This window comes from Ascaphus truei, chromosome 3 (assembly GCF_040206685.1).
Source record: "Ascaphus truei isolate aAscTru1 chromosome 3, aAscTru1.hap1, whole genome shotgun sequence".
Lineage (NCBI taxonomy): Eukaryota > Metazoa > Chordata > Amphibia > Anura > Ascaphidae > Ascaphus > Ascaphus truei.
Window position 1 is genome coordinate 335,373,766 of NC_134485.1, and position 25,489 is coordinate 335,399,254.

The 25,489-nt window shown below is 45.7% G+C and overlaps 1 protein-coding gene across 8 annotated transcripts in view; it reads right to left on the reverse strand.

Annotated features, from left to right (window-relative positions):
* Positions 1 to 25,489, reverse strand: part of AGAP2 (ArfGAP with GTPase domain, ankyrin repeat and PH domain 2) — a 319,313-nt gene that overhangs the window by 22,572 nt on the left and 271,252 nt on the right. For all 8 annotated transcript variants that reach the window (XM_075591590.1, XM_075591591.1, XM_075591588.1 and 5 more), the window contains exons 8-11: positions 23,518 to 23,670; positions 14,914 to 15,000; positions 8,278 to 8,382; positions 5,189 to 5,372 (exon numbers count right to left, since the gene is read on the reverse strand). In XM_075591590.1, coding sequence (XP_075447705.1) covers positions 5,189 to 5,372; positions 8,278 to 8,382; positions 14,914 to 15,000; positions 23,518 to 23,670 — 529 coding nt within the window. The remainder of the gene's footprint in view (positions 1 to 5,188; positions 5,373 to 8,277; positions 8,383 to 14,913; positions 15,001 to 23,517; positions 23,671 to 25,489) is intronic.

A 25,489-nucleotide genomic window follows, 5' to 3' on the forward strand; every position in this document is an offset into this window, starting at 1 on the left:
TGTGGGAAGGGAGGAGGAAACGTGGGAATGACAGAGGAAACATGGGAAGGGAGGAGGAAACCTGGGAAGGCGGGAGGAAATGTGGGAAGGGAGGAGGAAATGTGGGAAGGACAGAGGAAACGTAGGAAATGTGGGAAGGGAGGAGGAAATGTGGGAAGGGAGGAGGAAACGTGAAAAGGCGGGAGGAAACGTGGGAAGGCAGGAGGAATCGTGGGAAGGCAGGAGGAAATGTGTGAAGGCAGGGGAATACGTGGGAAGGCAGGAGGAAACGTAGGAAGGGAGGAGGAAACGTGGAAGGGAGGTGGGAAGGGAGGAGGAAATGTGGGAAGGGAGCAGGAAACGTGGGAAGGACAGAGGAAACGTGGGAAGGTGGGAGGAAACGTGGGAAGGCGGGAGGAAACGTGGAAAGGACAGCGGAGGAAACGTGGGAAGGCAGGAGGAAACGTGGGAAGGCGGGAGGAAACGTGGGAAGGCGGGAGGACACTTGGGAAGGACAGAGGAAAAGTGGGAAGGGAGGAGGAAACGTGGGAAGGGAGGAGGAAACGTGGGAAGGGAGGAGGAAACGTGGGAAGGGAGGAGGAAACGTGGGAAGGGAGGAGGAAACGTGGGAAGGGAGGAGGAAACGTGGGAAGGGAGGAGGAAACCTGGGAAGGGAGGAGGAAATGTGGGAAGGCGGGAGGAAACGTGGAAAGGACAGAGGAGGAAACGTGGGAAGGCGGGAGGAAACGTGGGAAGGCGGGAGGAAACGTGGAAAGGCGGGAGGAAACGTGGGAAGGCAGGAGGAAACGTGGGAAGGGAGGAGGAAACGTGGGAAGGGAGGAGGAAACGTGGGAAGGGAGGAGGAAACGTGGAAAGGCGGGAGGAAACGTGGGAAGGCAGGAGGAAACTTGGGAAGGCAGGAGGAAACGTGGGAAGGCAGCAGGAAATGTGGGAAGGCAGGAGGAAATGTGGGAAGGCGGGAGGAAACATGGAAGGGAGGAGGAAACGTGGGGAGGGAGGAGGAAACGTGGGAAAGGAGGTGGAAGTGTGGGAAGGCGGGAGGAAACATGGGAAGGCAGGAGGAAACGTGGGAAAGCAGGGGAATACGTGGGAAGGCAGGAGGAAATGTGGGAAGGCAGGAGGAAATGTGGGAAGGCGGGAGGAAATGTGGGAAGGCGGGAGGAAACGTGGGAAGGCGGGAGGAAACGTGGGAAGGCGGGAGGAAACGTGGGAAGGCGGGAGGAAACGTGGGAAGGCGGGAGGAAACGTGGGAAGGCGGGAGGAAACGTGGGAATGCGGGAGGAAACGTGGGAAGGCGGGAGGGAATGTGGGAAGGCAGGAGGGAAGGTTGGAAGGAGAGAGGGAACGTGGGAAGGACAGAGGAAAGTAGGAAGGTGGGAGGAAATGTGGGAAGGCGGGAGGAAATGTGGGAAGGCGGGAGGAAACGTGTATAAAGAATTATTTTTTCAATACATCATTTTTTGTTTCTATAGCAACCATTTACAAAGTCATATGCCCTTCCTCTTCTGAAACAGGCTCTGGCACATCCCTTTTTGAGCCCTGCCCTCTCTCGAGCAGTGCACCAATTGTATCTAGTGACTGCCTGTTCACATGATCTTCCCTACAGAGCTTTGCATCTTTGATCCTCTTATGCTGCACTGACAACCATTTAGTGAACCCCCTGTGCTGAATCTTCGCAGATCGATCCCAAGAGAATGGATAGATTGGCAACTTAGCTCATTATTGATGCACATATTAAAGGGAAAATAAATAAATAATAATACAAAATAAATTAAAAGGGCAGCTCGGCCTGATGCTTTAAATATCCATTTCAGAAAGGAAAAAATATCTATTTTATTTACCAACTTCATCATCGCACATGTAACTCTTGATACATAGAGCCCATTATCTGCATATGTGCACCAAACCTTCCAAACTCTGCCTCTACCTCCATTCTCTGGCATCATTATTTACTTAGTGACAAAAAAGTTGACACATGCTGCATAACTCATCAAAAACAGTTTACTATATTGGCGCACAAAGACGCATTCATTTGTCACTTTTTCGTGTCACTTTTACGTAAAAATAGTTTTTAGCGATGCTTTATACAAAAACCCCTATAATATTTTACCTGACAGCTAATGATGAAATCCCAGTCCAATCAGCATGTGCATTCACTGAATTACATGGACTTAAAATGCAAATCCAAATCTCCTTCCTTTTTATGTCATTTAAAAATTAGCATGTGAATTCACTCAAACAAAATTAACAAAACTAGTTTAGTCAGTTTCATTCCACAGCGGTAATTTAGATCAAACTTAAACGGGGATTAAAGATTATTAATTCAAAGGTGGCTATAACCACTCTCGGCTCTTGTGTGCAACCAGGTCAGTTGACCTTATAGAGCTACATCCAGGTCAGGCTGTATCCCATTGAGGCCCCACACTTCATAAAGATGACATTATTAAGGGAATTTCAGAGTGACCTATTGCAGTAACATTGTGATTACTGAGAAAATAGCCACAAACTAATTGTAGGGCTGCAGCCAGAAATCTGCTAGAAGTCCATCTGGTTCTAGTTTTTACTCTATTTTCATAAAACTTCCCTGTCTTCATTTACTCACTTAGCTCACCTCTGCCATTATTAGTTCCTCTCTTCTTCCTCTCACATTTATGCTCCAGCTCAATTATATTGTTTCTTCCTCTGTTAGAATTGCCCCTTTCCTGTGTCACTCTACAGCCAAAACAATAATAAATGCCCTCCTCGTGCTCTCCACCTTGATTACTGTAGCCTTCTACTAACTTGCCACCTGGCCTCCCAAAGTTTCTCCCCTGCAATCTGGCGTGAATGCTCTATTGAATGTGTTGAATGCTAGAATTACATCGCTACCCCTTCATTCTCTGTCTTACTCAATGTTTTGTCTTCCCCAAATGACAATTTGTAAATTCAATATGTGGAAACATAGATGCATATTCATTGCACTAATTCTACATTACAATGTAGAAGAGTATTCAGGCAATGCACCCCTACCAAAAGTGCCTGGTACAGTATGTACCAACATTTAACAAAAGGAAAGTTTCACTTTTTACACAATGTTAGGAGAGGAGAGAAAGTCAGGACCATCTGGCTAGACACTCAGTTAAAGCAATGCATGGTCAGTTATTATATTACCTGTAGCCTTGTGTTGCACTGATGTCATGGCCTGTGGCACAGCATAGTGAAGAATAAATCATAGTAGATTACAAAGGTAATATAGATATATTTATAGATAACTACCATGCATTAGCAGTCCACCACAGCAATTTAACAACATGATGAAACCGCATGTGAATAATTTCAAGGCTGATCATTTTATAACAATCACCCTGTTAAGGGCTTTTTTGTCATCTTTCTTGAACTGCGTGATCCTTTGGGAGCAAAGCTGATTTCCTGTCACTGGAAGACTCCCGATGCAGGAAAAAATCCAGCCAAAATGGGAAAAACAGCTACTTGTATCATTACTTCTGAGCCAAAAAAGAGTCAGGACTCCCCCTATTGATTGGCTGCCATGTTGGAACCTACATTGTGCAATTGGACTTTGTAAGTGAATTTCTTCTGAATCACAGAGATCCCAGTAATAGTACATCTACTATGAAGAAGGTATTTTTTGGCACTGGGGGGGTGTTTAAGACAGAAGTAAATATTTGGATTCTGATTTGGGTATTTATTTGTGGGGTATATTTTACACTTTTTTAGTTGTAGTCTTCTTTTTATTGTATGACCATGTGATATTACATTGTTACATACTGTAGATGAGGTTGAAAAAATACATATGTCCATCAAGTTTAAGCTATGTTCAATTTAGACGGCAGATACTTATCCTATATTTGGGTTTAGAGTATATTGATCCCGAGGAACACAAACAAAACCCCCCAAACATTACCCAATGATGTCTCATATTGTGGGACTAATGAAATAATCCCTAATTGGCTGTGCCAATCTAAGGCTGTGTCAACTCTCAAGTAATACATTGTAAGAGCGTTGTATGTATAAATGAAGCCAGGCCCATTTCCCCTCTTCCCAGGAAAGTTTTGGAAATGTAGCTGAGGCATCCCCTGGTAGGACATAACACAACAGGAAGTCGAATACGGAAGTATGGAGCCCCTACAGGCTTTTACCTTTTTGCCGTGGCTACGGAGACAGTAAGTCTGGCTACATTTCTGTCTATATTTATTTGCATAGCACTATCCATGTACATAGCACATAGCAGTAATAGATGCCAAACAATTGGGGTTGAACTTGATGGACCTACGTCTTTTTTCAACCTCATCTACTATGTAATATTAATACAGTATTATGGCAGAGGCTCTCAACTCCAGTCCTCCAGACCCCCAACAGGGCAGGCTTTAAGAATATCCCAGCTTCAGCACAGGTGGCTCAGTTGACTGAGCCACCTGTGCTAAAGCAGGGATATCCTGAAAACCTGACCTGTGGGGGGGGGGGGGGAGGAGAAGGGGGAGTTTGAGGACTTGAGTTGAGAACCCCTGTAATATGGGAATATGGGAATAAGCACTTTAAAAGTAAATATTGGGGAAATTAATCTCTGCCCCAAAGCGTTTACAGTCTAATTAGTATGTAGGGAACGTTTACAGAGAAGGAGTAGGAAAATGTTATGGTGTGTACTGTATGCAAGGAGTGAGTATTTTGGCGTGTTGTAAAGTAAAACTGAGCTCATCATATTTCCTCCTAGGCCTTTCCCAATATCCCAATTCTCATAGGCATATGCAAACTACTCAGCATACATATTTCCCATGACTCGGTTTTGTCTGAGTAGCAGCTAAATGTCTCTGTGGTGGTTCCTGTTAAATAACGAGACCACGTTAAGAAACCCAATGATTATAATGGGATATATCAAATTCTCCATTATAGTGCATTCTTTTATCCTAGCATCACAAAGACCACAATAACTAAAGTGACCTAAAACTACCCGGCGAATGATCTTAATGAAGTGTAAGGCGCTTGACTGGTCATATATTGGACACAACTCCAAACAGTAGATTAAATAAAGCTGCAATGTGTGTAAGCACACTTTCTGTGCCATGATACATACATTAGTTTAAATTAGAATTCCGTACTCAGCTATGTGAAAACTACTTGGAGATGTGTGCACCTTGTTTTGGCTGTTATTCTTTATCACTTTATCTAGTAAGCAACATGAGTGTCTACTTACTTGTTGTCTGTGGCTTGCTGTTTGTTGTATCCCCAACCTGAGGGCTGCTCACATCTTTCAACAAACCGTTGATGCTGGTGGATGGGCCACAGGCAGAGATGGCTCTTGGTGGCCTTTTGCCTGGGACCTTTACTGTAGTTCGCAAAAGATCCATCTCCTTCCCATGTGTACTGTGTAGGTAATCCTTTAAACAGAGGCAGAAAACTGTGAGCTCAGCATGCTTACCACAGCTGCTTGGAATTATTATTATGTATTAATAATTAATTATTAATTAAAGAATTAATTATTTTATGGTAACTCTACACTTAAGAGCATGTGTATCAAGGCAAATGTGGTGCAATTCTGGGGCAAAAACTGTCACCAGATGCATTAAAGACAAGAATCTCTATTTAAACCAACCAAATTGTATTATATATATATATCTGGTATGAATTGTTGTTTTGAAACAAAGGGTAAGCTGCAATAGCGCTGCACGGAATGCCCCATTGAAATTTCCATGTGGTAGCGCTGGATCATCGCATACTGGACAAGCCCCATAGACCCTTACAGTAAGTATGACATTGCAGTAGAAATGCACTTAACTTTTGTTGAACTTTTATTATTCCATTCAAAACAAGCCTGACATTTGTTTTGCTCATTTTGTGAAAAAAAATCTCACTTTTATTCCACCTGATCATAACAGTGAACCATTATCCAAACATGGAAGTCGTAGGAGAGAGGACAAGAATTGTAGGACGTTTGGTGCACAGCTAATCGATGTTGCTCGCATTGGCAGATCAATATGTTGAGGTGGCAAACTGAGACTACCTCTGCTGTATCAGCTGTGCTAACACACAAAGGATTCAGTCATAAATGCACTGAGACCCCGTTATTGACTTCACGAGGTGTTCATTTAAGGCATCATTGAGTGCCGACAGGGGAGAGGAAGGGGGAAAGTCCTATTTCATAGGAGTCCTATGTGAGATATATATATATATACATCTCCTCAAACCCACCTTAAAACATCAAGCCTATGCACAAAAAGAAGCCTGTCACGGGTGATCCAGGACACTTTCACGGGATCAAGCACCAGACAGGACACAGAGATCAAATAAACAGGCCGGAGCCAACAGACACAACATAGTATCACCGACAGAGCTACACTCACTCCACACAGGGAATACATAGGGAATCCTAGCAGTCCTAGGTGCCCGGTACCACCACAATGGCTTACCCTCCAGTCCCAGCAATGCCATTTCTGCAGAAAAGTGGGCTGAACAAAGGGTTTCTCAGTCCTGCATTTACAGAGACCTTGGCCAGGCTCTAAAACATATTTGTATGCTTGCAGTTACATTACACACAGAAAAGAAAGGGTTACACATACATTCACATAATATATTTGGCCAGGTGAGCCAATAAACGATTTATATACAGGGCAACCCTGTATATTCACCCAGACGATAGAAAAATTGCTGGGCTTCACCTTTATTATAAGACCCTCATTGCCCATATCGTCACAGAGTACACACGAGATGCATGGAGGACATGCTAATAGGAGTAATTTAAATATACTTTGCATTTGCTATTAGGATGTATCCCATATTTCAAGGTATTGAGGGAGATTATGCCCCCTTTAGGTAAGACCTGGATCATGGTAAGCTAACGCAAGGCAGTGCTAATTTAACATGCTGTAATGGTAATGCAATCAGTCATGGCCGTTGTTTTTGCATATATTTATCTTTGTGGATTCGCGTTAACCTCAGGGAACATAACGTCCATTACTGATTTTAATAGCATTACGTTATGAGCCCTGACTTAAAATACTTGTGTATCTGGGCCTGTGTGAGTGTTTGTATGACTGCATTTTACATCTTTTAATTAAACTGTTAATTTATAAATATATCCCATGTAAAACCGATCCTAACCCATGTAGTATGGGGCATGTACTATAATACGCAAAAATGAGTCTTGGGGCCAGCCACTTGGGATGCCCCTAGCATGGGTCTAAAAGGATAATTTGTAGTAAACCTGGGTGCGAAGGCAAAAAGAATCTGGTTAGGAAACTAGACTAGTAAATAAGGCAGTAGCCAAGCACACCAAAAACTGGAGATCGAGCAATTGCAGAAAATGTCATTTAATGACTATAGAGTAATCCAAGCATCCAATGTTTTGGTGCAAAGCAATCCTGATGAAGGTGCTTTGCATGTACTATTGACATTTAAACAATTAATTGCAGTTAATTGCAGAGCAGGGTGATTGAGGCTCTTGTGAAGTTTTGCTCATTGTACCTGATTGAAATCGAAATGTTTTTTGTATTTGTCACGATAACAGTAGCTGTTATATCCTTTTTGCAATGCTGGACATTAGGTTTAAGAATTGTTAACTGAGCACAAATCAATGTGAAGGCAAAATAATTCGCAATGTTATTTTGTTAGCAGGAGGTGTCAGCTAGAAAGCCTTAGCTTCAAAAAGAATGGAGTCCTGTCCTGATTTCCCTTGCTAAGAGTATCTGAAATCTGTAGTTAACTGTCAGGACAGTATTGACATTCAATCTGATTGCAAGAGCAGAGAAATATTACTAATAATAAATAAGCAGGAGGAAGGATTTCGAGCTCCACTCCTGTGCCTGCATCAAATTTGTATCCAATAGTGACTGTAGGATTTTTATTCATCTCGTTTTGGTCCGGGGCTCTGATGATGGCCCTGTCCGGGAACCGAAATGCTTTGGAAGTTGAGTGCTCTCTGACTTTTTCTTCTGTTACTTAAATTCTTGTGATCCCACACAGAAAGTTTCCTGGATAGCAATTGATGCTCCTTTATGTTTTTATGGAAGTGCTGTGAGTAACACTGAGTGCATGCTGAACAAAAGATGTTTTGGGATTTTTATCCATAGCATATTGTGAAAGACCCTACCTACAGACAAGAGGAGTCGCTTTTTACCTTATGTGATCAGTTTTGATACCTGGAAAGTTAATGGAATCCTCAATTAACCGCACAATATTGAACTTGATTGTGACTTAGAATGATAACATCATCTGTAGACCCACAAGTTGTACAGCATGTTCACATAATAGGTAAAAAAAAAAGCTAGAAGTATGGGAAAAACTTACATTAATGCTGGGATGGTAGAACAATACTCCATTGCTTGACAGTGTAACATACTTCTTCTTCCACTCTTTGTTCAGAGAGTTGCCACTACGTTTCATCAGGAAGCTCTGTAAAAAAAGAAAGGATGTGAGAATGTTTGTTACAGATGTAGCAAAACTTACTGTCCTCGGTGACGCAAGGAGCAGATGGAGACGCAACTTTTTACACCGGTCGGTCTTCAAGAAGTTAAACTAGATAACTAGTGGAGCGCGGCCATCTTACTAATGGGCATGTTTCTGGAATGAACATCCATCTAACAGCACTAGCTTTGTGGTCTGCATGAGAACCAGGTGATCTTTGTAACAGTGATTGTTAGTTATTTTCTATCTAGGCTAAATACAAAAAGAGAGCTTTGCATGATTGCTATTTGAGATTCACATAGCCAAACAACTATATTAAGCATTTTTGTTAATGTACACAATTTTTGGTTGATTTAATTTAAAGCAGAGGGGTACAGTAATTGTAAATTAAACTGTATTTTTTAATGCAAGGAAAACACTTCTAGAAAATGTACCGCATGTCGCAAAGTACCGGCGCATGCTGAAGTAGTTTGTGAACTTAAGTGAATGCAGACGTTAGGGTCCTAAGCCCACTGGAGGACTTGATACCTCAGGTCAATGCTGGAGATACTGTACCCCTCTTTTCATCTGTATCTCTACCCCTCTTTTACCTGACTCTGTCACATCGTATGCCCCCCCTCTGCCCCCGTTCAAATCTGTCCACTCAATTTATCTGCCTTTATTCCATCTTTTCAATCTCTCTCTCAACTCTCTCTTCTTTCCTATCTCCCCACCTGCTACCTCCCCCATATGTTCCTATACGTTTCCAAATGTTTCTCGTCCATTTTTTTTCGCTCTACACTGCACATAACAATATTTGTACCACCCACATAGCCACACAGAGTGCTGGCTTCTCTCTGCATCTTGGTAAAAGGCAACTGTGGCTTGGTGTCACAGCCTCAATTATTTGAAGCTATATCTTTATGGACACACTCAATTGGAATGTGTGTGGGCTCTCTCTGCAGTGACTCTTCCCACTGGAAGCAGTGGGTAGCTGCTGCATGAAAGAAGAAGCTAAAGCTCTCTGCTGTGTCCTAGCGTACTCCTACGTTTAACATTCTCTGCTAAATTGAATTGTAACAATTAAGGTGCTCACTTGAGTGTGTGGGTGTTTGCCATTTACCATTGAACATTGTCAGTGTGTTAGCTAATCAAATGGTAATAAATTAACACGTTCCTGGAGGGACATTAATCCCTGCTCAGGAAACACACGTTAACCCTTTAACCCAAGAGACTGCACAGCAGTGTTTATTTACACATTTTCTTTTTATACTGCAGGAATTAGGGCTAGCCAATTATTTTTAAGACAGTCATTTATTTTCTGGACCTTTCTGGTCCCAGGAAACAAACATGCTGCAAAATAAAGTGATTCACACTTTGAACCTTTTAAAGCTTATCCTTTAAGAGAAAGCAGACATAAAAATCATTATGAGCCCCTCGCTGGCAGTAGTGAAATCCCATAAAGCACTTTAACCTGCTGAAACATAGGGGATTATCTACAGACTGTACAAATGCTGTGCAGAGCCAAGTCATTGACTGCTCTAGGTTTTATCTTTTATGTCAAATGTAGCTTTTTTTTCCCCAAGGTTGGCACGTTTGATGTTAGTTTCTTTAGACAAGGTTAAACCAGCTCAGACATGGTTACTTAAATAATAATAAGACAAAATTATGGCAAAATAGACTATAAATGAAAATGATTAAGTAATTTCTCATCTGATTTATGTACAATGTAACTTACTGACTCGTAACATAGGGGCACAGTCAATACATAGTCCCTCTGATACAATAATGTCAATAGGTGTTTATTTCTAAGTTAGTTTTTTTCAACAAGTATGTTTACTGGCTATGCACTTCTTTAAAGCTGCGTGTTCAAGCAATATCCTACATGTGTAGCTATTTTAAACAAAATCAGTACTGTACTAGGGGAAAATACTTGCAGCATTTTAAAAAAAATAAAAAAAAGTTAAGACATTTTAAATGTATTCTAATGTAACAAGCATTTTTGTTTCTATACCGTAGCAACCATTTACAAAGTCACATTCCCTTCCTCTTCTGAGACAGGCTCTGGTACACCCCTTTTGCCTCTCTCTAGCAGTGCACCAATTGTACCTAGTGACTGCCTGGTCACATGATCTTCCACACAGACCTTTGCATCTTGGGTCTTCTTCTGCTGCACTGACAGGTTTTAGTGAACCCCCGAGCCAAATCTTCGCCAATCGATCACTGGAGAATGGATTGGTCAGCCACTTAGCTAATCACTTGTCAGTGTGCAGATTGTATTGATGCACATATTGAAATTAAATTAATTAATTTTCAAAACGGCAGCTTGAACTGCTGCTTTAACCCAGTCTTTGCTGAAAATGCGATATAATATAGCAGGCATACTGTAAGTTTATAGGGGCACATGTTAAAATGGTTAAGAACCAAAAAGTGACACACAAAGCTCATTTCCATGTCATTACCCAGAGTCCCTGGCAGGAGTGGAAGCATTGTATGCTAAGATATTGGGGAAAGGCGGGTTGGTGGACCTGTGTAAGACATGTGAATGTGCTCACAAGTTGGATTTTGATTTGCTTTTTTGCAACGTGAAGTAAATAGAAATAGCCATGTTAGTCCAGTTGTGATAGTGCAGAGTAAATGAGCACTTCAGTATTAGGTGATGCCTTTTTTTATTTGCACTAACAATTGATATTATAAGACGAGCTTTTGAGAGTTCTACTCTCTTCCTCAGGACTTTTTTAACAGAATTTAAAGACATGCTGTAGGGGCCTATGCAGAATGCTCCGATATGCCACTTATCGCCAAAGTTAAGTTGCTGCTATTAAGTAAGCTCCGATAAGTCGGCGATAAAAGAGCTTTTCGTCAATTTTTTTTGCTGTTAAAAAAAACGCCAAACACGCAGCGATAAGCCACTTATCACCACTTATCGCCAGCTTTTCAAACTCGTGCTATTTTAGTAGCCAAAATTAGCTTATCGAGGCTAATCGCGGCTCTAGAATAGAGATTTCCTCTCCAAATCGTCTCGCCAGGAAAAGTTGGCAAGAGGATGGCGAGAAGCTGCCGATAAGCGGCGAGAGAGAGACTTAGAAAAAATGCATTTTTCCTGCATCGGATTGATCCCGGGAGACTCCAGAGCTGATATCCATTAATATCAGCACCGGAGACCCGCGGCATCAATCCGATGCAATAAAAATGCATTTACAGGCAACTTCATTACCATAGCGCAGTGATAACCAACCTTTTTTGTTTGGAGGAACCCTTGAAGTATTTCGAAAAATCTCGGGGATCCCCTATCTGGCTGACACATTAGGTTCGACAGGGGTAAATCACAAAATTTCACACCTCACGAGCCCCCTCTATTTCCCACCCTCTACCTATGTATTTCTCTCTCTTCCATCTCACTCCCTCTCCCCCCTCGCATGTATTTATCCCCTGCGTCTTACTCTTACTCCCCTCTTTTCCTCACTCACTCCCTCCCCCCTCTTCTCTCACTCGCCCTTACATTCCGTCAATTACCCAACTCTCACTCAATACCCCCTGCAAAATACATACCAAAAACCCCACCCCCCTAAATACATATAACCCCACCCCGCAATACATAATAAAAATACCCTGCCCCCGCCAATACATATTAAACTTGTAAAGTGAGAAGGGCCTAACTGCTCCAAGGAAAACAGATTCGGGCCGCACGGGTAAAATCCTCATCATCCTCATATCTCCTCCAGCACCCATCTTCATCATCATCATCCTCATATACCCAGCCCCTGCATCTCACATTACCCCCCACATCTCACATCACTCTCCCCCTGCATCTCACATCACTCTCCCCCTGCATCTCACATCACTATCCCCCCTGCATCTCACATCACTCTCCCCCTTCATCTAACATCACCCACTCCCTCTACATTTCACATCACTCTCTCCCCCTGCATTTCACATCACCCTCTGCAACCCTGCATCTCACATCACTCTCCCCACTGCATCTCACATCACTCACCCCCTTGTATCTCACGTCACCCACCACCTCTGCATTTCACATCACCCTATGCAACCCAGGATCTCACATCATCTCCCACCCCCCCCCCCCATATGCCTACCTCAGGTGGGAGGAGAGCCTGGTATCCTCCGGTTGCCGGCAGAGGAGGCGGCGGCGGACAGCAGAATGGCAGAGCAGGCAGGACTGCTGCTTGCTCTAGCTAGCAGCAGGCACAGGAATTGCCGGGTCACACTGCTAGAGCGCGCTCCTACTGTGCAGTCCTGAGAGCGAGTGGACTCTGGGGGTGGGGGGGTTCCGTGGTCTGTAGGAGGAACCCCTGAGACTGCTCACTGGAATCACTGCCTTAGCGGCTAACCGCTAAGGCAATGGAGCGGATAAGGAACAACAGCACCTTTATTGGGGGCAGAGGGGGTGAGTGCCCACAATAAACATTACAATATGTAATAATCATCAATACACAACACACCCCCTGTGCCCCCACATAATGGTTTTTAGGTGCTTGTGTTGTTGAATTTTGGCCTTCATGCTTTTGGATTAGGGTTACCATTGAGTGCTATTGTGGCATCTCATGGCCATATTATATGGGTATGATGTACTGTACCACTATGCCAATCAATGGGTACAGGGTGAGTATAGTGGGTCCAGAGTGGGTGGTTAGGCCTTCAGGGTAGGTAGCAGGGGACGGGGGTTAACACCTTAATTACTATAGCGGTTATTAAGGTGTTAGGGGCCATTAGGTTGTATTTTTGTATGTATTCTTGCGGGCATCAGAGGACATGGCCCTGCAGTATGCTGACGAGGACACCCTTCATAATGGCAGGGGTAAGTAGAACGGTTTTATTTACTTTATTTATGCTATTTGGATAATGTTTGATTTAATAATGGGCAAATGAGCTATTATCCATATCTGGATAATGGTTATTTTGCCTATTATTGTACTGTATGTGTATGGAGGGGTGGGGGGGGAGGGGAGGTGGTGTATTTATTGAAATGTATGCCATGTTTATTTTTTTAACAACAGGATTGGTACTGCAGACCAGCGGGGACCCGTGGGAAACACCCGAGGTCCACCAGACACCAGTGGGGACTACCCTGACCCCGGGACCCCCAGACACCCATGGGGACCACCAGGGGACCCCTTGTGGGGCAGCTGGGCACCCATGGGGACCATGGACACTAGCGGGGACCACCTGAGGGCCCACAGATACCCGCGGGGACAACCTGAGGACCCCCGGACACCCGTGGCGACCACCCGGGGACACCCGCCAGCCTCTGAGATCATGTGTTAAAACCATTTTTTTTTTTAATGTGGGGGTGCAGGGGGTGGGTGGGTTGTGTATTGTTGGTTATTACATATTGTAATGTTTATTGGGGGCAGAGGGAGTGAGTGAAGGGCCAAGATCCCCTTCACTCACCCCCACTGCCCTCAATAAACCAGCTATTGTGCCTTATCATCTTCATTACCTTAGCGGATATCCCGTAAGGTAACAAAGCTGCTTTAATATGATTTTTTATTATTAGTGTACGATAGCAGGGGGTCTCTGGAGCAGAACATTGTTGATGTGAGGTCCGAGGACCCTCTGCTTCCCGAGATACAGGGGTGACGGTAGCCCCATTATGGGGTGCCGGTATCTCCTAAGCATTGAAAAGACCCGTGTCACGTGACTGTGGGAATCCAATGCATAGGAGATATCGGCACACCATTAACAGGGCCTGTATCTCGGGAAACAGGGGGTCCCCGAACCTCAAATCAACGCGGCTCTGCTCCGGAGACCCCCGGCTCACGTACACTAGTAATAAAATGTCAATTTAAAAAAAATTATTTCGGCCAAGATTTGCGCAGAGAGAGGCGTGTCTCTCTCTGCAGCAGATAGAACTCGCCGTGTGAGCTCTTTTCAGAGGGGCGATCATCTCATCGCCGGCTACTCGCCATTTTTGGAAATGTTGCTATCACTGGTGTTCGGGGCTTTCTGCATACCGTGATAGCAACGCTAGATTTTTTCTATCGAACTTTAGTGCATAGGCCCCATAGTTCTACGTCTGGAAGCTTATACCTACACAGCAACAGTGTCTACTAAGAAGATAGCACTATGACAGCTATTAGAGAGAAAGCTTACCAAAGACTGGTGAAAATGATCTGTTTATATAATGCCTAACTAGTGTTTTTCAACCAGGGTTCCTACGAATCCTTGGGTTCCCCGGGCATCCCTAAAGAGCTCTGCAATTAAATTTTTTGAAAATTGTACTAAATACAGAAGAAATTAGAATGCATCTGATCTCAGACTTGCTATTATCGAGGGTTGGGGTCTGCAGAATGTCACTTAAAAATTTTGGAAACCACTGCCCTAACTAATTAATATATATTAATTGTATAAAGAGGTGTATGATTTTCTATCAGCCTCACATTATGAATAAACATGAATACAAAGAACAAACATGCTCCACAGAAGATATTATACTTGGATGTGATCTTATTCCAAACCTATACAAGACTTTCTACAAGGAACTCAATGTCAGTATATGACTGAAGCAGGCTATCATACCTGCTTAATTGGCAGAGCTCGACCACTGCTGCTGTTATCACCTCGACTGTCCAGACTTCTCTTCTCCATGTCACTTCCTCTTCGGTTCTGCAAATAAAATTAAAGTTAGGCACCAAAGCTCTCTTTCTCTGATTTGATAAAATAAAGGCAAATATTCACAGCCTCATACCTCAGCAGGGCTCATTCTCTTGGTACATAGTAGATGAGGTTAAAAAAAGACATGCGTCCATCAAGTTCAACCTATGCCAAATTTAGATACTTTATCCTATATCCATACTTATAGTATATTGATCCAGAGGAAGGCAAACAAAAAACCCCAGTGACATATCATCCAATGATATCTCATAAGGGGAAAAATAAATTCCTTCCTGACTCCAAGTATTGGCAATCAGCTGACTCCCTGGATCAACATTCTTCCCATGTTTACTTATTTGGTATATCCCTGTATACCTTTCCTTTCTAAAAAAGATGTCCAACCTTTTTTATAACAAATCTATTGGATCTGACATCACAGTCTCCACGGGTAATGAATTCCACATTTTAACTGCCCTTACTGTAAAGAACCATTTCCTTTGTTGCTGGTAATTTTTCTTTCCTCCAACCTTAAGGGTTGCATATATGGTGTGCTTTATTTTGTACACCAACCTCTTGTGTGAAACTGTATCAAAACCCTTTGCAATATCTAAGTAGACCACATCAACTGCATTACCGTGGTCTAAATTCCTACTTATCTCCTCAATGAAACAAAAAAGGTTAGTTTGGCAACATCTATCCTTCATAAATCCATGCTGACTATTACTGAAAATTTTGTTTTCCCATTAGGTATTCCTGAATATTATCCCGTATTAAACCTTCAAGTAGCTTCTCCACTATTGAAGTCAGGCTTACAGGTTAGCGGCCTCCCTAGCCATAGGCGGGGGGGCTTCATGACCAGGGTGGTCTGGCCTTCCCCTCGCTGGCCCGCCCCCACGCCTCCCTCCCCAGCACAGGGGAGGAGTTCCCAGAAGGCCTACTTAAGGCCAGGCTGGCGGGCAGCACGTCCTCTTTTGCTGCCCGCCAGACGATTGACCAGTCCATGGGAAGGTTGGTTCCCCGTGTGTCCCCCCCCCCCCCTTCTCCCGAATCCCGCGGCTGCTGCACGCGCGGACAGGGAGGTGGGAGCGGGGTTGGTTGTTTGGGGCTCCCCCCAGTCGGGAAGTAAGCGCGGAGTTGGCGGGCGGCGAGAGCACGGCTGGCCCCATGCTTGCCCATTCCATACTTGCCCGTTCTGGGCTTGTTGAGGGGGCTGGGGGAAAGCTGGGGCCGCGTTAGGATTGCCTGGGCTGCATTGGTGGTTCAGTGGGGGCGCAGGGAGTTGTCGCCCGCTCGGGGGCTGAGGCTCGGCCTCCTGCTGTCCCACGTGGTGCGGGAGGTGGCAGGGGGTCTGGCGGCCGCTCGGGGGCTGAGGCTCGGCCTCCTGCGGTCCCACGTAGTGCGGGCGGTGGAGGGGGGTCTGGCAGTCGCTCACAGCCCGCTCGGAGGGCAGAGGCGCGGCTTTGGTCAGTTCCCCCTCCCGGTCCCCACGGGTTTTCCCGGGGCCTGGATAAACCTCAAATTAAATAAATAAATTAAAAAAAAAAAAAAAAAGCATACACGGGTATGTGTGTGTGTGTATATATATATATGTATATATACATATGTGTGGGTATGTGTGTGTATGTATGTATAGGGAGTTATGTATACGTGTGGTATGTATATGCGTGGGTATATATATATGTGTATGTATAGGGATTTAGCGGTGTTATGAGCAGGTATGCGTGTGCGGGTATATATATGTGTATAAGGGTACGTATATATGTGTACATGGGTGTGTGTAAATCTGTACATGCGTATGTGTATGTAGGCACGTATATGTAGGTGGATATATTTGTATGTATATATATTGTTAGGATGCGCAAACAGACATAGGTGTTTGTGGGTTTACACGTGTGTATGTATGTGTACATAGGCATGTATAGGTAGGGGATATATATGCATGTATATGCTAGTGCAGCCGCTATTAGGGGTTGCGGCCCGAAGGGGGAGGGCGGTCACGGTTGGCCCTTCACGGTCTGCCCCCGCAGGTCAAGTTTCGGCGCGGGGGGACACGCTGAGGCGCTCAGGGCGACGGCAAGTGGCTGCCTGACTCTGCTCCCAGCGGCCGCTTCCTTCTGGATTTGTCCTGTGCGTGGGTAGCAGTTGCCCGCCCGCGCGGGGGGATGGTGAAGTCGGGGCAGAAAGGCTGGCACAAGCTTTCCATATGAAGGAGCGGGGTCTGACTGGCGACGTCCCCCCCCCCCCCTCTCCACCCTCCACCCCCCTATGGTCTCATACGGTGCAGAATATGCTGTATTGGGAATTATATGATGTCAATAGAGCTCTTTATCTTGTGACATTATAAGCTATATAAATATACTGTAGTAAATATTAAATGATAATTACTTGTTAATGGGAATCACAATGTTTAGCATTTAGGCTTGGTTACTTTTATCCGAATTCCCCAATTAATTCATGTGGATGGGTGCATGTGGATGCGTGCGTGCGGAGGCGCATGTGGGTGGGTGGATAGGTGTGTGGGCACAGGTAGATGGATATATGGATATACGTGTAGGCACATGCGTGGCCTGACTGGCGACGTGTCCCCCCCACTTATGGTCTCATACGGTGCAGAGAATTATATGATGTCAATAGAGCTCTTTATCTAGTGACATTATAAACTATATAAATATACTGTAGTAATTATTAGATGATAAATACTTGTTAATGGGAATCACAATGTTTAGCATTTATGCTTGGTTACTTTTATCTGAATTCCCCAATTAATTCATGTGGATGGGCGCATGTGGATGCGTGCGTGTGGATGCGCATGTGTGGGTGTGTGGGCACAGGTAGATGGATATATGGATATACGTGTAGGCACATCGGAAGTATGTATGTAGGCACATGTGGATGTATATATGTGCAGGGGCACACGTAGAAGTGTGCGGGTGTGATGGGACACACGTAGAGGTGTGCGGGTGTGTAGGGGCACACGTAGAGGTGTGCGTGGGTGTAGTTTCACACGCAGATGTGTGCGGGTGTGTAGGGGCACATGTGGATGTGTGTATGGGCACACGTAGATATGTGCGGGTATGTATGGGCACATGTAGATGCGCGCGTGTGTATTGGCACACGCAGATGTGCATGTGTATAGGCACACGCAGGGGTGTGCGTGTATGGGCACACGCAGGGGTGCGCGCATGTGTAGGGGCACACGCAGATGCGCCCGTGTGGGCAGATGCACGCGGGTATGGGCACACATGGATGCGCGCGTGTGTATAGGGGCACACGTAAATGCGCGCGTGTGTATATGGGCACACGTAAATGCGCGCGTGTGTATATGGGCACACGTAAATGCGCGCGTGTGTATATGGGCACACGTAAATGCGCGCGTAAGTATGGGCACCCGTAGATGCGCGCGTGGGTATGGGCACGCATAGATGCGCGCGTGTGTATAGGGGCACACGAAAATGCGCGCCTGTGTATAGGGGCACACGTAGATGTGCATGTGTATAGGCACACGCAGGTGTGCGCGCATGTGTAGGGGCACACGCAGATGCGCGCGTGTGGGCAGATTCGCGCGGGTATGGGCACACATGGATGCGCGCGTGTGTATAGGGGCACACGTAAATGTGCGCGTGTGTATATGGGCACACGTAAATGCGCGCGTGTGTATAGGGGCACACGTAAATGTGCGATTGTGTATAGGGGCACACGTAAATGCGCGCGTGTGTATAGGGGCACACGTAAATGCGCGCGTGTGTATAGGGGCACACGTAAATGCGCACGTGTGTATATGGGCACACGTAAATGCGCACGTGTGTATATGGGCACACGTAGATGCGCGCGTGGGTATGGGCACGCGTAGATGCGCGCGCGTGGGTATGGGCACACGTAGATGCGCGCGCGTGGGTATGGGCACGCGTAGATGCGTGCGTGCATATGGCACGCGTAGAGGCGCGTACGGGCACGCGTAGATAGGAGCACATGGGCGTGCGTAGATGCGCGCGGGCGTTTGGGCACTTGTAGAGGCGTGCGTGTGAACACGCGTAGATGCGGGTATACGGGCACGTGCGTTTGGGCACGTGGGGATGTGCTTGGGCATGTAGACGTGCAATGGTATGTGGGGATGTATCCAGGTGTGTAGGCATATACATGGGATGGGGCACATGTAGGTGTATACATGGGTAGGGGCACATGTAGGTGTATACATGGGTAGGGACACATGTAGGGGCACATGTAGGCGTATACATGTGTATGGGCATATGTAGGCGGATACATGTGTATGGGCACGGGTAGATGTATAGAGAGTATGTTGAACCAGGCACGGGTAGTGGTATATAGGGTATGTTGAACCGTGCGTAATATTGATCAGTGTTAATAGGTAAGCTGTTTTAATAGTTAGGCTGTTAATAGTAGATGGGGTTTTCATGGCGCTGTAGGTGCAATGGGAACAGAGGATGCTTATAGTTGTGCCACATGTTGGTGGCGAATTGGTTTGAACGCAGGGTAGAGGAAGGCTTATTGATTTGAGTTGATCTTGTCTACCTCTTCAGCCAGGTGACATACACTTTAAAATTGGTTTAGCAGCAATTTGCACTGCATTTCCTTTGAATAGTTTTGCAGGAGTTCTGTTAATGTGACCGTTGGTTATTTAAGCTGTCTAATAGTGGATGCAGTTTTGATGATTCAGGTATTGGGTTAATGTTCTGGTTAAGCTGCAGTTCAGTCAATATCCTGCATGTGTGTTTTTTTTTAATAAATCAGTTCTGTAGTAAGAAAAAATACTTTTAGCATTTTTTGTTTTTAAAAAAACAACTTTGAAAGACCAATTTTCTTGTATTCTTTTTTAACAGCCATTTGCTAAGGCACTGCCCCTTCATATCCTGTCACAAGCCCTGGCACACCCCTTTGTCAGCCCTGCCCTCCCTCTAGCACATGTCAGTGCAGGAGTGCTCATGAATATTCATGAGCTTCCACTGACAGACAAGCAGAATATAAACAGATCCCTTCACTAATTATGTCACCAAATTTCGCCTATCAATACATGAGAACGAATTGACCTGCAGCTATACAGTTCTTTAGGTAATTAGAGATTGCACACATAAAACTATTGAAGTAAAAAAAAAAAAAAAAAAAAAGACTGTACTGCAGCTTTAAGCGGCTTCTGTTTGACGGAGGTGTGGTGCTGCCTTGAGAGCAAGGTTAAACAGCACAGATGGTGTGAGGTGCTGGTGACTCACAGGACGGTGTACACACCTCAAGACACTTTGAGTCAATCAGAGGCATTACCTCATCCCATGATATGGTGAAAGGTGACCCCCATCTATGTTATGGTCCCTTGGACAGGTATGGTGGCGGGGGAGGCCGGTTTAAGGGTGCGCTTGAAGATTCTTGCTAGCGAAGGCCCGAGCAGAGGTGTGATCTTCAAGCGCGGAACAGGTCAGCGCTCTGTTGATGGCTGCATGGCTTATTTCAGCGGTGTTCTTTGTTTTCCCCTTCCCCTTGGAGTTATGACGGCTCTGGTGGTCAGCATAGTTGCGGGCAGGAGCCTAGCTTAGCGCGCCATTTAAACCAGTCGCGGAAAGCACACATCGCAGCGTAGTTGGATAGTTGAGGTCTGGGGCACGCGCAGTTCAGTGGGTATCTTCCACGGCGAGGCAATAACCTTAACGTGACGTGGTTGGACCGGCGGCCGCGTGCATTGTTTCAAGCAGACCGGCGCATGGTGGCAGACAAGGCCGTGGTGGCTTCTCCACAGGTCACAGGCGGCAGGGTCGCTCCCCGTGGTAAGGGGGTGTCGCAGCACAGGGTGCGACAGCGCAATGCGGGAGTTAGGAGCCGCGCGCAGGGCGGCAGCCTTCGTCCACAGGCCACAAGGCAGGGCATCACGGTGGGTAGGTCGGGCCCTAGCTGTAAAGGGGAGGCCTATGGCCACTGACGCAGGGCGGCAGCCTTCAGCGGGTGTCACGGCACGTCAACGGCCGCCCGCTGCGGGCGGTGTCACTAAGGAGATCGCCTGCAGAATCGGCAGGGTTGAGACGACCAGGACGGCCACCCACAACCACGAAGGACTGGTAAGGAACCTGCGGCGGTAAAGAAGGGGCAGTTGTACATCAGGATGAGCGCAGAAATCCCAGGTGGCGGGGTAAGGCGGGCAACACCAGGGCCTGCACTTGCTCTATACTAGCGGCGTATGGCGCAGCAGGGAAGGCAATTTTGCACGGCAACATTGGTAGGCATGCTGAAATCTTTGGAGCCTCAGGCGTTAGTCTCCTTCGGTGCAGGGACGACGACAGGAGCATGGGAGGCAGGTGCAGCGTTAGTTGCGGCAGCATGGGGGGCATATCGGTGGGGGACGACGGTGGCACCAGATCCCGTTCCGGCAGCCTCCAGCCTGACCCTGGTGTCTCTTAACCACGGCCGGGGTCACTGGCACAGTGGATCCCATCCCAGTACAAACAGCCATCAGCCTGACACCGGTGTCTTTCAATTCTTCAGCCACGGCCGGGGTCATGGGCACGGTAGCTGACCCACCCGGCAGCATCACGCACTGCACAGACGGTGGAACAGCTCCTGCGGGCGGTTGATGGGGACACGCCGTGGAATGTATGGCATATGGCGTATCTGGTAATGGTAAGGAGTTGCGTTTAGGGCGGCATCGAGGAGATAGGGCAAGGCGTCAAGGTTTGCAGGGTTCGACACAGAGCGAGCAAGGGAAGAGGTGTGGCCCAGTCCACTGCCAGTGTCGATTCCCCAGGGGTCGCTGAGGGCGGGTAAGAAGTCTGCAGCAGTAAAAAAAGGCGAAATCCCAGATAGCGCTGGGCAGAGGCGGCCTGCGACTCCGGAGGTGGTGTAGGTCTGAGACCGGGTGAGGGATAGTGCAGTGGAGAAAGCGATTCTCAGGGCATCTTTAAAAACCAAGGCAAGTTGAGTAACTACTGCTCCAGGCGCGATTGGCAGCCCCAGGTGGAATGGTAAGGACAGGCTGGGCTGGTAGAGGAGCATGGGTCCCGCTGCTAGGCATGCCAGGCGGGATAGACTTATTTAAGTTTGCGGGAGAGCTTTGAGAGGGTCTGGCAGGGTTGGCGGTACGGGCCTAGTTTAAGGGGGGTTAAATAGGCCCATCGGTGGCGGCTCTTGGGGGGTAGGTGCTTGTTCTTGCCAGACTTGGAGCTGGGCCGTTTGAGCCCGGGGGGAGTACGAGTGGGCAAGGTCAGTTATCCATGACCTCGAGAGCCCGCTCGCGTAGGGGGGAGTACGAGTGGGCATAGACTCCGCAGTGTCATTTCCATATGGCACCTCCGTGCCGGTGCTGTATATACCCCCAATACAACTTATCCATACACCTCACCGTTTGCTGATCCACTCCGTTTTCACTCCCTTATGTGATTTTAGATTATTTGCAAATCAATTGTTCACTGTTCTGTGTATATAATAAGGATTAATTAATAAATAATTTTTTGTTTTGTATTTTACCTCCTAAACACCCATATGGTTTGATTTGATTTGATCTATGTACATATATATCCTCACTCAGAGTTATATATTTAGTTGAGTGCAATACCTATGGGAACGCTTTCTGTTGGTCATCTCTGACCATTTCCTCCCCTACCTGTTTATTTACATTAGGTTTTGACTTTTTTCTTTTATACTTATTACTCAAGGTGTATGCACAGGCTTTTAAGTGGTGGCTTGTTTTATAAGGCTACTTGGGCATTTAGGTCCCTATTCAATATGCTTTTAAGACCAATTGATCTAATTTCTTTTGCAGCAGGAGGAAGATATTTTCATAGCATGCTGAATAGAAGTATCTCAGGATGCTAGAGCCTTATTTTCCAAACTGGAATAAAGTGTAACCCATGTACTGATGAAAGTAAAACAACAACAAAAAATGTGGTAATGTGCTTAAATACAAGAGGGCCTAATGCTTTTATATATCTACTGACTGGCTGTAATGTACAAAAGGTTTGTGATAAAACTTATTTTCTGATACTAATCAAATAAATGCCAGCACACTTTAGGAACTGGAGCCATTCAGGTTACTGTCGCCATCCAATACTGTATATCGTGCTTTACAGGTACTGTATTGTCAATAGTTTGGCTATAATTCTGAAATAGACTTTAACACACTGCTAGATGGATGTGTGTTAACACCTGCTTCTAGCAAATATAAGGTTCATTGGTTTGTATACTTGTTTGATAAGCAACACATGAGTACAATGGCAGTAATCTATACAAACACTAGCTTGACTGTCTGACCAATAAGGGGAATATTATCCGATGTTCACTGCACTCTTCTCCAGTTCAAAAGATCCACAACAGGACTGGGAGAATTATCTGTCAACCACTAAAAACTAAGCTTGGCTTCACCTGTACCCTTTGGATTTTAACACTTTCAATTATGGGAATGCCTGAAATGTAGTACACGAAAGCATCAAGAAGTCAAAAGCAGAGAGAAATCATGGAATGAATGACACACCTCCTAACATTTTTTTCTGGTTGAGCCCCAGCAATGACCCAACTCTTGCAGTGCAATTGACTTACTGTAAAAAGGCTTGTGCGACGCTTAGTACTACGATGGAGGGACCCAGGTGTGCTCACTCCAATAGACACCTCACTCCGCAGCTCTCTGTGGCTAATATTTGGAGTGGAAGGGAGGGATGATGAGTAGTCGTTTGCTGGTCCTCCGTTGCTGGCCTAAAACAGATTAAAAAAATTACAGGAGTGGTCTTTTCTAGGTCCATTGTAAACTAATAACACTGTCCATTTATATATGTATCACAATTTGTATTGGTATTTGCACTATTTGGTAACACAATGCTTTGTAAAAACTTGTTGTGTCTACAGTTTGATGTTTGGTTTAAAGTAATTATTCTGTCATCATTACTTAAACAAATAAAACGGGAGCACACAAAGATTAGAACTAAAGAACAAGTGGTTAAGTGGGAAAAAAAATCAAATCGAAGTAAGCTAAAAAGTCAAATTTTCATCTGATAACGGAATCTTTCTAAGGCATCAATTAGTGCGCGAGCGCAACAGAGCGCATGGTGTTGTGCGCACCGGTCACCCGAGCAGTGTGTGCACTTCAGATGGAGCCGATGAGGAGGCGTGGCTGTGACTTCACCAGGATAGTTCACCCTCATTGGCTAAACCGCTCGGGTGACGTGGCTGTCGCACGAGAAAACAAAATATTTTGTTTGCTCAAAAATCCGCTGCACGGTCGCTCTTCATTGCGTGCATCGCACGCACTATAATCGCGGCCTACGGGTAAGATGCACTAAGCTCTGTTAAATCAGGACAAATACCTAAACCAGTGACGGACGTTATTTTTCCTAAGTTTAACTCAAGTCCACTAAGCCAATTCTATGCAAAAACAATAGCAGTAGTATATCTCATTTGTCCGACAGCTGATCCCATTAACGTTTCAGAGTGGGGATGTTAGGGGGTGTTACATAGCGTGGAGATCCAGCCGCACAGCTGGGCACTGTGGGGTTGGGGTGACGTGGATGTTAGAGGTATGTCAGATAGGCTTTCTTGAAAAGGAGTTTTTGAATGTCTGAAAGCGGGGGGAGAGTCTGAAGTACGTGTAGGGAGTTCCAGAAAGAGGGGGCAGCACGAGAGAAGTCTTGTTGGTGAGAGTGAGAGGAGGTGATAAGACAGGAAAAAGGCAGATATCGTCGGCTGAACGTAGGGGGAGGTTAGGGATATATTTGGGGATGCGGGCTGAAATGTAAGGGTGGGCATTGTTGACTGCTTTGTAAGTCAGAGTTTTAAATGTGATTCTAGAGGATATAGGATGCCAGTGTAAGGATTTGTGCAGTGGAGCGGTGAGTGAGGTAGATGAGTCTAGCAGCAGCATTATGGATGGATTGAAGTTGGGACAGCCGGGTAAGAGGAATGCCAACTAGGAGAAAGTTGCAATAGTCATGGCGGGACAAAATGAGGGAGTAAATTAGGATTTAAGTTGCATCCTGAGTGAGAAAAGGGCGTATTTTGGAAATATTTTGAAGGTGGAAACGACAGGACTTCATGAGGGACTGAATGTGAGGAATGAAGCAGAAATCAGAGTCAAAGATGATTGTGGTATTATTGATAGTGAAGGAGAGTTTGGGTGTAGGGGTGGCATTGGAAGAGGGAATGAGTATTCTATTTTGGACATGTTAAACTTCAGGTAAAGGTGGGACATCCAGGAGGAGATTGCAGAGAGACAGTTGGTAACACAGTACAGGAGAGAGGGGGAGAGGTCAGGGGAGGATAGATACATTTGGGCGCCATCAGCATAGAGATGATACTAAAAACCAAAAGATTGTATTAGTTTGCAGGATTTCATCAGGCTCCGGATGCCCTGATTCTGGCTTGTGACGTCACTTCCAGATCGTGTCGTCATCCAAGGGCCGCTGTTAGCATCATCTGGTGCTGTTGCAAATGCAAGGTACTCTGACAGATGGATTTCCCTTCGGAGCAAGTCAATTGCCTAACTTGCTTCGCTACTGGGAGCTTCGTCAGAGGTTTCCAG